The sequence below is a fragment of the Pseudorca crassidens genome, chromosome 3 (genome assembly GCF_039906515.1).
Source record: "Pseudorca crassidens isolate mPseCra1 chromosome 3, mPseCra1.hap1, whole genome shotgun sequence".
Lineage (NCBI taxonomy): Eukaryota > Metazoa > Chordata > Mammalia > Artiodactyla > Delphinidae > Pseudorca > Pseudorca crassidens.
In genome coordinates, this window is record NC_090298.1 from 172,466,434 (window position 1) to 172,480,667 (window position 14,234).

General features: G+C 59.0%; 1 protein-coding gene across 1 annotated transcript; it reads left to right on the forward strand.

Annotated features, from left to right (window-relative positions):
- Window positions 1–5,997: 5,997 nt before the first annotated feature.
- On the forward strand, window positions 5,998–14,028 carry PLPP2 (phospholipid phosphatase 2). Its single transcript, XM_067734600.1, is given in 7 exon segments — window positions 5,998–6,154; window positions 9,083–9,234; window positions 9,417–9,691; window positions 12,899–12,956; window positions 13,190–13,366; window positions 13,619–13,697; window positions 13,700–14,028. Coding segments are annotated over 7 exon segments (1,035 nt in total). The 5' UTR covers window positions 5,998–6,102; the 3' UTR covers window positions 13,942–14,028.
- The last annotated feature ends 206 nt before the right edge of the window (window positions 14,029–14,234 follow it).

Below are 14,234 nucleotides of genomic sequence, written 5' to 3' on the forward strand. Positions count from 1 at the left end.
CTCTGTATGTTTGGATGTGTTGTGCCTGGTGTTTCCTACATGGAGCTCCTTGGACCTGAGGGTTGATGCCTTTCATCGCTGGGGGGCTTCCTGGCTGTCATGTGTCAGGTATTTCTGCTGCCCCTTCTGGGCTCTGCTCCTGGGTCCCTGGTTACTCAGCAGTCCCCTGTCGTCATCTGCGGACTCTGCATGTGTCGTCCTGTCCTCCCTGTGCATCTGGACCCGTCCTTGCTCCCTATCCCTCCTTCCACTGCTCCAGGCTGCCACCTGGCCCGTCCCACTGCATCTGGGACGCCTACGCTGTATATTTTGATTCTAGTATTTGCAGTTGTTTTTTTCTATATTTTTGCTGAAATTCTCCAGTTTTTTTCTTGTACATTCTTTATCCTTTTTATAACAGTTACTTTAAACTTTTGGATAGTTCACCGTCTGGGCTATTCCTGGACACACATCTCTTAACTGTTTTCCCATGCTTATGGGTCCCAGCGTGTCCCATTCTTGTGGTTGTTTTAAAGGAGTCTCTTGCTCAGTGTCGGCCCATATCTTGCCAGTGCCCTGCCCGGCCTCCCTGTGGCCGTGGCTGCTGCTTTGTGGGCCTTCCTGGCCATAACCGCGTTGGTGCCTGTCTGCCTTGGTTTTCAGAATGTTAGTGCCTGGCGCGAGGCTACGGGAGTCCCGCTCGTGGCGCCGTCCAGGGCTGCCTGTGGACGGGAGTGTGTTCAGGAGTCGAGCATTGGTGTCAGCGCGGTGTTTACTGCTTCTCTTCTTTCTGCTTCCTCTTAACTGTTGTGCCCGGGCACATGGCCCCTTGTGGTGACCAAGGTGGCCACCCTCAGTCTGTGGTCCCTGCAGAAGGTTGGGTGAGCCTTGTTTCTGGGTCTTGTACCCATAACCGCACTAGTAACTCTGGCTGGGCAGGAGGGGTCTTCAGATTGGCTGGGCGGGGGCCACCTCCTCCCCTCACGTGGTCGGACAGGCCTCCCGGGGAGGGGCCGGCGTTCCGGGTGGGGGGGAGCGACGGGAGCACCGAGCACATGGGCAGGAAGGGTGGCAGCTGGGCCCACGGGAGTGGCGTCAGCAGTGGGGCCATGGGGCAGTGGAGGGCCAGGCGAAGGAGGCTGTCCCTCTAGGCCCGGGGACTGGAAATCTGCTTGCAAGGTAGCAGGGGCCTCCGAGGCTCCTGAGCTGGTGCAGAGTGACCGTTGCTCCCCTCAGGGGCATTGTCTGCTGACCAGGAACCTTCTGTACTGTTCGTTATCGCTGGACGTGTACAAAGAGGCCCTGAAAGTGGAGCGGGAGGCGACGTGCCGTCCACCTCTGGTTCAGGGGTCTTGGTGGTGAGCCAGGCCCTGCCTGCCTGCAGGTCCACTTGTTGCCATCCCAGACCCGAGGGCAGAGTCGCCAGCTGCACCGCGCCACACCCAGGTCCCCCGTTCCGTCCCCAGTGGTAGGGGACACCTGCACAGCCTCTGGGATGGGCTTCTTACAAAGAGAAGTGTCGTTGTACTTTTACTATTACTGTTTCCCAGGTTGTCCACGGTTTTCTCCACTCTACACAGGGGGGAGTAGAGCTCTTTTATGACCTGCGTTCTAACCATACCGGGTGCTTGGTTTGAGGGGCCTTCCCAGGGGACGTGCCAGGATTCCATGGCATGGAATCAGGTGACCCTGATTCCAGCCCCTCTGCTGAAGGAGGCTGGCATGAGCCAGGGCCATACTGGAGGCTGAACCCACAGGCAGCTCCCGGGGTTGGGAGGGGGACGGAGGAGGTGGCCCCAAGCTGACAGTCCTGGGCTGGGGCCTCAGCCTCCCTGGCCCAGGACCCTGGGCTCTGGAGTGGGACTGGGCTGTCCAGACCCGACCCCACTGTTTAGCCAATGCTTCTGTCCCTACAGTTCTTGTTTTCTTGGCTTGTGGTTCTGGGATGGGGCTGCCAGATGAAATACTGGGCACCCAGTTAGATTTGAATCCCAGGTAGACAGATATTTCAGTGTAAGTATATCCCATATAACATTTGGGACATACTTACGGTAACAAGTGATGTGTCGCTTATCTGGGATTCAAGTTTAATGGAGTCCTGTGCGTGTCCTCGTTGAATCTGGCAGCCCTGTTGCTGGGCTGCTGTAAGGATATGGGGCCTGGGCGCCTGGCACATCGGACGCCCGGCGAATGTCCAGAGGTTGGGGCTGGGCTGTGGCTTTGTCCAGCAGAGGCCGCTCCCGTCCCACCAGTCTGGGGGCTGACTGGAGCCTGTAGTGCCTCCCTATCTCGAGGGTCCAGTGGGTGGGGCTTGGCCCTCCCCGCCGAAGCAGAATTGGAGGGTGGGCAGTGGTGGCTGCGGAGCGGGAGCGTGGAGGCGTCTGCGGGGGTCCAATGCCTGCTCACACAGCCCCCACCCCCCCGTAGTTGGAGCCGCAGCTCTTGCTCAGAGACTTGGGATCGAGCTCCATGGTGAGCACTTGGGAAGTGAACTCAGCCCCTGCTCCGGTGGGCTGTCCCTACTGGGCGACACACAGGACAGCGGTGGGGTCACGGAAAAGGGGTTCTTGGCCTCTGAGGTTTGGAGGACTCCCTGGCCCTCCTGTGCCGCCCGTGTCGCTTTTTCTCGTCAGTCATGACCAGCCTGAAGGACCCGGGCCCATGGCTTTGCGGGCAGGGGCGGAGGGGTGCGGTGGGAGCTTGACGGCATGCTCGATGGTGTGACCTGCCCTGTCTTCCCTCGTTTCTTGAGAAGCAGGTGGAGACCAGTCTCGTGAAGATGGCTCTGTGACTGTCTCGCACGGCTGTGATCCTGCGAGAGTTCGGGCTCTGGCCCCTGGGCTGTTCGTTGCTCATAGGCTCACCCTCATTCAGAAGCAGTGACTGAGCACCGGGTCTGTGCTGTCCTGCCTCCTGGGGCTCAAGCCGGGGGTCGGCAGATACAGTCTGAGAGCACAGGAGGGGTGGGGAGGGCACCGTGAGGTTGGGGTGCCCTGCACGAGGGGCGACGTCACTGGACGGGCTCCCGAATGGGGACTCAGTGCTAAACCGGGAAGGTCACCCTGTCCCCGACCGGAAGGTAGTGCGCCCTTGAGGGGTGACGGAGTCCTGGGAGCAACGCGGTTCTGGGATTCTGGGTGAATTGGCGCTGGGTTCTGACGGAAGCCCACCTTAGGTGCCCACCTCCACCATTTTGTCTAGTGCTTCCTAGCGGGGCAGGCCACTGGTCAAGCACTTCACTGTGACCCCCGGGCGGGTGCTGGCCTGTGCCCATCATGCAGAGAGACTGAGGCGCCGACTGCCCACTTAGCCTTCCTTGCCTGGACGCGCCTGGCACAGCCACCTGGGGTACAGCCTGGGCTCCGGGACCCTCGGCAGGGAGGGAGGCCCGTGTCAAGGAGCTGACTGCAGGGTGGCCTGAGCCCCACGAGAAGTGCAGAGAGAGGCGGGGCTGCAGGCTGCACTCAGGGGGCACCTACTGTGTGCCAGCACCTTTCTGCCCATGCCCAGCACCTCTTCCTTGAGACAAGCCTGGGCCCCTCAGGTGGGGGGCGGCAGCAGGGCAGCAGTGACCGCCAGGCACAAGGGGAGGCCCGGTCTCCAGGACAGGTGAGGCTCTCGGGCCCCAACTAGGGGCTCAGTTACATCATGCCGCCAAGCCCGGCTCCCCGTGGGGCGGGCCTTGCTGGTCCCGGGGGATTCCCCAGCTAGCCCTAGTTTTAACCCCTCATCCTAATCCTTGCTGCCCTCACCACATTTTGACCTTGATCCCGCCCAGGTATTTTAAGGGCAGGGTGAAACAGGTCAGCGGGGCTGGGCGGGGGGGGTGGTGGTGGTGGCCACATCTGCTCCAGCCGCATGCTCTCCCTTCAGCCACTTGGTCTCCTGGCTCGTCAGGAACAGGCCATGCTCCTTCCCACCCAGTCTCTGCCCGCGGGAGCCTCCCCTGGAGCCTCCCGGGTTCAACCCCACGGTCTCCACCCAGGCCGGGCCCCACCACACTCCTCTTTGGCTGGCCCCGCCCGGCACGCAGTAGGTGCTTAATAAAGAAGCCCACATTTCATTGATGCCAGTATCATGTTGCACCTTCCCTACCTAAACTGAAAGTGTCAAGACTACACAGAGAGGAGTAGTCACCCGATTGCCGCAAGGCTAAAGTGAAGAAAGTGCCATGATAATGACGCCGGCTAACAGTCACGTAACACGTATGCCAGGTACCTTCACACGTATAATTCCGTTGCATGAATGAATGAAGGGATGAATGAATGACAGGGCCCACCCCTCCCTGTGATTACAGCAGGAGGACCCAGTGGACGGAGCCGGAGCCTTCCCGGGGCGGGGCCACGCTGGCAGGAAGGAGTCCAGGGCTGCTGGATCCCCCTGAGCCTGAAACTGGTCCCTGGCGACAGCCCCACCCCTGCTCAGACAGAGAAAAATCTTCGGGGCAAGTAATCTGATTCTTCTGGGCGCCTTGGAGGAAGTCTGGGGGTGAGGGAGGAAGCGCATTTTTAGGATGTGCCTTCCCAACTCCTCAGGGTGTGCGGCTGGAAAGGGGGGGTTGCTGGGATGTGCTTCCCGCACTGTCTCCGCCACGCCGCAGGCGGGAGATCCAGGTCCATCAGCTTCCATCCAGAACCTTGTTATGTCCTGGGGGTGGGCTGAGTTATTTTGAGTGTGTGTGTGGGGGGGGGGGCGGTGTCTGATGGCCTGCTTAGGGAAAGTTGTTCTGGGGTTCAGGGGCCTCGGCCCAGAGACACCCCCCTCAACCCCACAGTCTGGCCAATGGTGGAGGAGCCACAGATCAGCTGTGCCTTGTCACCCCCCCCCACAATACCTTGGCTGTCTCCCAACCCTCACTCCCCCCACGGTGCAGGCGTCTGTTCATCCTCCCAGAAAGCAGGGTTAGGGACTCTGAGTTCACGTCTCAGCTGCTTGACCTTGGGCCAGGGGAAGCGGCTTCCTGCATCTCTAAAATAAAGCCGGGAAACATCTTTCTGTTTTAAGATTGTTGGAGGGGGTGGGCCGGTGAACGTGGTTTGGGGGCGGGGCTGGGGCCAGGCTGCTTGGGTTCAAACCCCAGCCAGCCCTGCCTCTTGCCACTGTGTGACCTTGAGAGAGTGGCAGAACCTCCCTTGTGTCTCGCCAGGTCCAGGCAGGGCTCTCCAGGAGGTGGTGACACGCCCCGAGGCCTCTCATTTGGTTCCAGCCCCAAGGATCCCGGGTGCGTGTGTGGACCTCCTGCGCCTCCCAGCTCAGGGCTGCCTCGGGACCGGGTGGGCGTGCAGGGCACAGACCCTAACCCTACCCTTCCTAGCGTGCGGGCAAGTTCCTACCGCCCGCACGATTTGCTCCCTGTAAAAGGGGGTAGGAAGTGTGCCACCCAGGAGAAGGGCCTGGCACAAGCAGGGTGGGCGTTGAGGAACTTTCTTAACAATGCCAGGGATGGAAGGGCTGCAAGGATTTTAAGCATCAGGAGGAAAGAAAAAAACCCCTGCAGTTAAGCCGTGACACCCCCCATCTATTTGTAGGCACTTCCTGATTCAGACGTATTCAGACAGGCACACAGGAGCTCAGTGCCCCAAAGACGAAACCGAGGCGCAGCCTGCGGGTGCCCGAGCTCCGTCCTCCTCCACACCCCTTCCTGCTGGCCTCTCCGTTCACCCCTCACTCATTCCTTCGTTTGTTCGTTCCTTCTCCTGACCCCCGACTCAGCCGACCCAATCCGTGGGTGATCGGGGCATGCGGCCGGACGCGGACGCTCTGGGGTGACACCGGACTAGCCGTCCCTGAGCCTCAGCCTCCCGGCGGGGGGCGGGGGAAATGCTGGGCACCGACGACCCCCCTCCCCCAGCTCGGAGACCCGCGGCCCCTCCTGCCGCGGGTCTCGTACCGACACTGTTCCCCTGCCATCCCCGCGCGCTCCCCACGCCCCTCCTCCCCGCGCGCCTCGGGCGGGGCGGAGGCAGAGTCCGCCCCCTCCCCTCGGAGGCTCCGCCCCTCCCTCCGCTCCCCTGCCCTGCCCGCCCCTCCCGGGTTGGGCCAGGCTCCCCGGCCATGTGACCCCGCGGCCCGTCTGGGACGCGACGGGACGCGCTGGGACGGGCGCCGGGGGTCGCGGGCAGCATGGAGCGGAGGTGGGTCTTCGTGCTGCTCGACGTGCTGTGCGTGCTGGTCGGTAAGAGCCGCGGGGACCCGGGTGTGTGTGTGAGGACCCTTTCCCAGGCGGGCCCATCCCCGGTCCCCGCAAAGTTTTGTAGGACGGGCTGGGGGCTGCAGCGGCCCTATCTCTCGGAGGCCCCCTGGAGGTGGGAGGAGCCGGGGGAGGACCCTCGGGCCGTGGATCGAGCAACGCGCCCCCGCCCCGCGTGCCCCGGCGCCCGCGCGCGCCCTCTCAGGCCTCAGTTTCCCCCGCGCATCCCCGGTCGGAGGGGGTCGGTGTCCCCCGCCCGCGGCAGCAGGAAGTCGCTGCCGGGGGCCCCCCATGCCTCCCCTCCCGCCCTGCCCGGCCCGGCCCGGGCGGTGATTCACGCGGGCGTCGGCTGGGCTCGGGCGAGCCGGGCGGGGGGCGCGGCCGCGGGTCGCCCCGGGAGGCCCTCCACCCCGCACCTTGGGTCGGCTGGTCCAGTGGGGTCTGGGAGGGCGGAGCCCTGGCCGGGGGCGCACGGGCAGTGGTGGGATTCGAACCCGCGCCCCGTCGCCCTCCTCGCTCGGGCCCAGGAGAGCCAGGAGGAGGACTGGGCCGCAGGCTGTTGTGGAACTGGAGGCCTCGGGGTGGCGCGGGCCAAACCTGTCGGGCGGGTTTGCGGGCCAAGCTGGGGGCAGAGGCCCCCTCGCCGCCCCTCCTCCAGGGTCCCGGAAACAAAGGCTGTGTGTTTGCTCCGGGGCTGTGCGGACAATGGCCCCGGAATTCTACCCCCCGCGCAGGGAGGGGCCCCTCCAGCCTAAACTGCCCTACCCCCAGTCAGGCTGCTGCTCCTCCGCTGGGGACCGAGGGGTCTGCCCTGACTGCAGGCAGAGGCCAGGCTCTCCTCCCATGTCCTAGAAGAGACCCTTTTGGGATGCGCCAGGTGGCAACTGGAGGTCCCCGGGGGCCGTCTGCCAACCCTGGGCATCGTTTCCTGAGCACTTATTTATTTAAACATTTGTGTGGCACTGACTGTATGTCAGGCACTAAGCAGCCTGCAATTAATTAAACCTTTTTCTCCAATCAGCCTATAAGGGAGTGCTGTTATGCTCCCCAGTTTCCACCCAGAGATGTTCAGGTGACCGCTGGAGGTCACACAGCAGCGGGGAAGGGGGTTGGGTGCAGCTGCCATGTGCCAGGTGCTGGGGGCCCGGGCAGAGCCAGCTCCCAGCCTAGAAGCTTCAGGACACAAAACAGTTCAGTCTTAGATGGTGACAAGGGCCCTGGGGAAAACACCAGGGGTTGACACCAGGGCAGGGAGGCTCTGGTGGTGTCTGCTGTGGGGACATCTGAGCTGGTGCGGCCCAGGCAGAAGGAGGCTCTGTTCCTGTGCTCTGAGCTCTGTGCCCTGAATCCCGGGAGAGCCCAGCTCCAGTTCTGATCGGGGGTGCCCGAATCTCCAGCGGGGAGGGCTGGGGCTTGGGGACAGGAGTTGGGGGGCTGACTCGATGCCCGGGCCCCCATGGGAGCCCCTGCTCTGCCCAGGCTGTGGGGTTTCTCGGCCTCTCCTCCTAGGCCTCCACCCTGGCCAGAGAGGTCTTTTGGAAACATTCTCCCTCCCTCTGCTGCAGCCCTCCTGAGACCCCCGCCCCTGCCGCAGAGCCCCTCTCCCCAGCGCTCTGCTCTCCAGGCTCAGGCCCATCTCCGGCCTTGGCACTGGCCACCCCTCTGGGGGGTGTTCTTCCCCAGGTCTCCCCTGTACTTCTTCCTTTACGGCACCTTCCCTGTGTGGCCTCCGCGACACCCTACTGAAGGCCGCAGCCACCTCCCCGATTCCGGTCATCGTGTGCGTATTATTTTTATTCCCAGTTGCTCTCAGCTCCATGAGGCAGATCTCTGTGTTCTTCACCGAGTCTTTCCCTACATCAGCACCATCACACGGTGGTCCCGGAGGCCCTTGAAATTGGCCTTTGGAAGGAGGAGTTGGCCCTGCCCTCCCCCTGCTCTGGTCGTCAGGCCCCAGCAGAGCCACACCCTTTTCCACGTGTCACCTGCCCTGCCAAGGCCAAAGGGCACCCTGCCTGGGTTTGTCTCTGTGCACCCACCCTGGGGAGCAGGGAGCCCTGTGCCCCAGCCGCCCTTGGGTCACCGTTGGCTGGCGGGGCCTCTGGACTCCGGGGCTGCGGCCGTGCCAGGCAGGGCCCGGTCATGACTTGTGACTCCTGAAAGCACCTTTGGATTGAGCTCCCGGGGCCTGGGCCGGGCCTGTCGGGTCACCGTGTGGCCGGTTCAGGGACAACACGTGGATGAGGTGTGTTCCTGATCTCTCTGGCCGGCCCTAGAACAAGGAGCAGAGTGTCCTCCTTTTAACAGATGCCTGTTAAACACTGGCCTCGGCCAGGCCCCAGTAGGCTCCAGGGACTCAGCCTTGACCACGACAGGCGCGGCCCCCACCCCAGGTGCTCACGGAGCGCCGTGTGTAGCCGGGGGAATCATTCGAGTGTCACACGGTGATTGCACAGTTGCACACAGGCAAGAACCATGAAGAACGGAAGTTTCCTGCCGTGAGAGGGCTCCCAGGAGCACGGAAGGGAGTTCGAGATGTTCTGGGCCACGAGGAGGATGTGAGCAGAGGCCCTGGTGGCTGCCTGCTGGCTTCGTGCAAAGGGCAGAGAGGAGGCTGGAGGGAAGCGAGGCGGGGAGAGGGTGGGCGACGTTGGGGGGGTGGACACTGGGCCTGGGCAGGACGTTGGTGTTTATCTGATGATGACGGGGAACCACAAGGGGGTTTAATGGGGCAGTGACCTCCCATTTGCTGTGAGAAAAGCTCCTCCTAGCTCTCGGGTGGGCTCGGAGGTGAGGAGACCCGGAGGGAGGCTGAGGCAGGCGTCCAAGCGCTCGGTGCCGGCGCAGGCTCGTCCGTGTGGCCCTGGGGCTCAGAGAACCTCGTGGCTACCGGCCTCCTCTCCCCAACCCCAGCCTCTCTGCCTTCCGCCATCCTGACGCTCGTGCACGCGCCGTACAAGCGAGGATTCTACTGCGGAGATGACTCCATCCGGTACCCCTACCGTCCAGACACCATCACCCACGGGCTCATGGCCGGGGTCATCATCACCACCACCGTCATACTTGTAAGGCAGGAGGGGTGTGGAGGGCGGAGGGCTGGGGCGTTAGCAGGTCGAGTCCTGCCCGGGGTGGTGTCTGCGGGGAAGAGGGCCCCCTTGGAGTTCCCAGCCCCCCAGTGACCGTAGGGAGGCCGCGCACCCTGACCCCTTTCTTCAGCGGCCCTGAAGTCCCCAGCTGTTCCCCGCAGGTGTCGGCCGGGGAGGCCTACCTGGTGTACACAGACCGCCTCTACTCCCGCTCCGACTTCAACAACTACCTGGCCGCCCTCTACAAGGTGTTGGGGGCGTTCCTGTTCGGGGCTGCAGTGAGCCAGTCGCTGACAGACCTGGCCAAGTACATGACCGGCCGGCTGCGGCCCAACTTCCTGGCCGTGTGTGACCCTGACTGGAGCCGTGTCAACTGCTCCGTGTATGTGCAGGTGGAGGTGTGCAGGGGAAGGCCTGCTGACGTCACCGAGTCCAGGTAGGTGCCGCGGGGGGCCCGGGCCGCAGACACCCCACCCGGGGAGGAGAGTGGGGGCTGGAGAAGGGCCCTCGGGAGCTGGATATTGAGGGATGAGTTGTCAGGTATAGAAGGTACAGGGGCTCCACGCTGGGCAGAGAACAGGCAGGAGCGAGGCCTGCAGGTGCCCGTGGGCCTGTGTCCTGCAGGCAGGGAGGTGAGGTGGTGCCAGGCGTGTCGGGCCCTGGAGCAGAGCAGGAGGCTTCAGGAGGAGTGACCCACCTCCCCTAAATTTCAGGCCCCATCCTCACGCTGCTGCTCTGTCCTCTCACCATCTCTACTGGTAAACTTTTCATTTAATTGATGTCCTTATTTTCCTTCTTTAAAAATTAGATAAAAATTCACAAAGTATAAAATTCACCAATTTAACCATCTTAAGCTTTTGTCAGTTTTTGCCTCCTGTATTTTGGGCTCTGTTGTTAGGTGCTTATATCTTTGTAATTGTTATTTTTATACCTTCTTAATGGATGGATCCTTTTCCCGCTATATAATGCTCTTTGTCTTGTTGTTTGTTTTCTGTATATTGTATCTTTTTTGTTTGTATTTCAATTTCTCCATTACTGCTTTTTCTGTTAATAGGTATTTACTCTGCAAAAAATTTGCAACTATATAGTTCCACACCCCCCCGCCCCCTTACGAGGTTATTGTCACAAATTATACCTTTATACATTGTGTGCTCATCAACATAGATTTATAATTACTGTTTTTAAAAAATTGAGCTATATTTGCCATATAACGTTATGTTAGTTTCAGGTGTACAGCATAAAGATGAGATGTTTGTATTTATTGTGGAATGATCCAGTAAGTTTAGTTATGTGCAGTTGTTTTTTCTTTTTTTAATCACGTAGGGAAAAGCAGGACTGTAAACCAAAATACATTAACACTGCTGTTTATGTTTTGTATTTACTTTTACTGGTGACTTTTACGGGCTTTTTTGTGGATTTGAGTTACTGTCTAGTATCCTTCATTCCTCCATGAAAGACTCCCTTTAGTATTTCTTGTAGAGCTTGTAGGTGTATGAGCTATGAAGTTTCTTGGTTCTTGTTGATCTGGGAATGTCTAGATTTCTCCTTTATTTTTACAGGATCATTTTGCCAGATGTAGAATTCGTGATTCACAGGCGTTTTTTTCCTTTCAGTACTTTTGAGTATGTCATCCTTCTGGCCTCCATGGTTTCTGATAAGAAATGAGCTACTAATCTTACTGAGGATTCCTCGTACACAATGAATGCCTTCTCTTGCTGCTTTCAAGATTTTTCTCCTTGACTGTCTTTTGGTGGCCTGATTATACTGTGTCTCTTTGTGGCTCTCTTTGAGTTCATCCTCTCTGAAGTTCATTGGGCTTTTTGGACGTGTAGAGTGATGTTTTTCATTTGATGAAAATATTCTTCAAGTATTCTTCCTGCCGCTTTCTCTCTTGTCCTTTGGAGACGCTTATATGTATATATGTTGGTACATTTGATGGTGTCCCACAAGGCTCTGCGGTTCATTCATTTTTCTTCATTCTTCTTTTTTGTTCCTTAGACCGAAAGTCTCGATTGACCTATCTCCACACACACTTCTGCCTGCTCAGATCTGCTTTTGAGCCCGTCGGGTGATTTATTTCAGATACTATAGTTTTGAACTCCACAATTTCTATTTGTTTCCTTTTTATAACTTCTGTTTCTTTTTGGTGTTCTCTATTAGGTGAGACATCATTCTCACAGTCCCTTTAGCTCTCTGAACATATTTTAAATGGCAGATTAAAAGTCTTTATCTAGTGAGTCTAACATCTGGGCTTCCTCAGGGACAGCTTCTAGTAATAGATTTTTTTCCCCCTAGGTACTTCCCGCATTTTTTCATGCATGCCTTATAATTTTGTTGTTGTTGTTGAAATCCGGGCATTTTCAATGTTATAATGTAGCAACTCTGGAAATCAGATTCTACTCTCCCCAGGGCTCGTTTTTGCTGTTTGTTGTAGTTGTTGGTTGTTTGCTTAGTGAGTGTTGTGAACTAACTTTGTAGAGTCGGAGTGGCCGTGAAGTTCTGCTGTTAGCTGAGTGATCAGCTAACGATTGGACAGATATGTCCTTAAATACCTGGAACCGGGGGAAAAAAAATTCCATTTTACAGACGGGCTTTGTGTGCTATGTTGGGGCATGTCAGCTGACAACTCTGCCTTAACCTTTACTTACTTCTTGCTTGGTCAACCAGAGGTGAGAGCTTAGGGCCTTCTCAGGTCTTTCCTGAGCCCTGAGGCCCAGCCCTGGCCTCTGGAATCCCAGCCCTTATTCTCCAGAGCTTCTCATTCCCTGGCCTTTCCTCCCAAGCTTTTTGGTGAGTCTGTCTGCTGCAACTGCTATCCGTTGCCCCAGGCAATGGTGACCATTACATTTGCTGTAAATATTTACGACCAGTGATCCAGGGAGCCATCAGACAGGACCGAACTATCTCAGTTCTTTGTAAGTGAGCTCTGTTCTCCCTCCACGGCCACCACCGATCTGATTCTTACCATTGTTGTCAGTTTTTTAGTTGCTTTTACGGGGTGGGGGGATGGACCTTTGGAGTCTCTTAATCTGCCATCTTTTCTCTTGTCGGTTGATGTCCTTTGTTAAAACTTGAAATTATGTAAAAAGAAAATGTGGGGCTTCCCTGGTGGCGCAGTGGTTGAGAGTCCGCCTGCCGATGCAGGGGACACGGGTTCGTGCCCCGGTCCGCAAAGATCCCACGTGCTGCGGAGCGGCTGGGCCTGTGAGCCATGGCCGCTGAGCCTGCGCGTCCGGAGCCTGTGCTGCGCAACGGGAGGGGCCACAACAGTGAGAGGCCCGCGTGCTGCAAAAAAAAAAAAAGGAAATGTGAGCCTTGTATCAGTGACCACAGGTGGAAAATGGTCTTGAAAAGAAACACAGTGAAAGTGAAGCTGCTGGCTAGACACAGTTGTCTGACCTCAGTTCCGTGTTCAGGGCCTGCAGCATCTTTGTGGTGAGGCCTTAAAGACCGCGAGACCCTATCGCATTGTCAGAGAAATGGAAAGGGAAGAACTGATGGTGTCCAACAGTGGCCGTGTTTCTACCTGAAATCTTCCCAGACTCTGGGAGGCATGGCAGGATAGGACCGGGGCCGGGGGTGTTTGAAGGCAGAGGCGCTGAGTGTGGGCCCTCCTGAAACCTGCCGCGCTCTCCTTTCTCAGATTATCCTTCTACTCTGGACACTCCTCCTTTGGAATGTACTGCATGATGTTCTTGGCGGTGAGTTTGTTTCTCTGTGACTCGCTTGTTGTGGAGCGGTGGCCTAGGCCCTTCCCTGGGCCTCAGTAAAGCGGGGTGGGTGGAGGTGGTGATGGATGGGCTCTGGCTTGTTGATAAAAACTGGAGGCCCTGGGCCTACAGGTTCCAGGCTCCTGGCCTCAGTGTCACCGTCTGTGCGTCCGGCGGGGGTGGGCGGGCAGGCTCCCATGCTGACGGCTGCTCTTGGCTCCCAGCTCTACGTGCAGGCCCGGCTGTGCTGGAAGTGGGCACGGCTGCTGCGGCCCACTGTGCAGTTTTTCCTGGTGGCCTTTGCCCTTTACGTGGGCTACACCCGTGTGTCTGACTACAAACACCACTGGAGTGATGTTCTCGTTGGCCTCCTGCAGGGGGCGCTGGTGGCCGGCCTCACTGTGAGCTCCCGGGCCCTGACCCCCTGCCCTGACCAGAGACCCCCCTCTGGGGCCCTGCTGCCCTCTCTCTGCCTCTCCAGGACCCTAGCCCTCTCCTCCCATCTTTCCCCTAAGATCCCCCCCTCTGCTGTCCTCATTGACCCCGCCACGGTGCCCCTCAGCTCCTGGGCTCTACTGCCCCTCCCTGCCCTGTGCTGCCCCATCCCGTCCTGCCCCCGCCCAGTCAGCTCCTGCCTTCCTCTCCTCTGCTAGGTCCGCTACGTCTCCGACTTCTTCAAAGCCCGGCCCCCGCGGCACTGCCTGGAGGATGAAGAGGTAGAGCGGACACCCAGCCATCACTGACACTGGCCCTGGGCGAGGCTGGCTGCAGCCTCTGCGGGTCCCCTCCTGCTGGGGCTCGGGCTGTGGGCAGCAAGCGTGTCCATGGTCCTGGCAGGTCCCTAAGCCAGGATGGCTGGATCCTGGCGTGGGTTCCGCTAACCCCACCTCCATGCACTGGGCTAGGGGGTACCTGGGGCAGCCCTAGCGTGTGGAGGGGGACTCTTCCTCAGAACCCCTGTCTTTTGTTGGCTTAGGGAAGGGACTGAGAGATCCCAGTGGATGCCGGTTTTGTAAAATGTGACCTCTATTTGGATTTTTAGTAAAATAGGGCGTTTGCTTGACAGATGTTATCAGCACCTCTTCCTTATGGCCGTTCTGAGGACTCTGTTCCTACAGCAGAGGGGGAGACCCTCTCTGGTTGGGGGCTCAGCTGAGCGAACCAGCCATGCCTGCGTTGCTCCTCTGGTCACGTGGGCAGGAGGGGTGCAGGAGAAAGGCCGACTGCCCGTTCCACTCTCCTGTGGCGCTAAGGTTGGGGGTCAGGTGG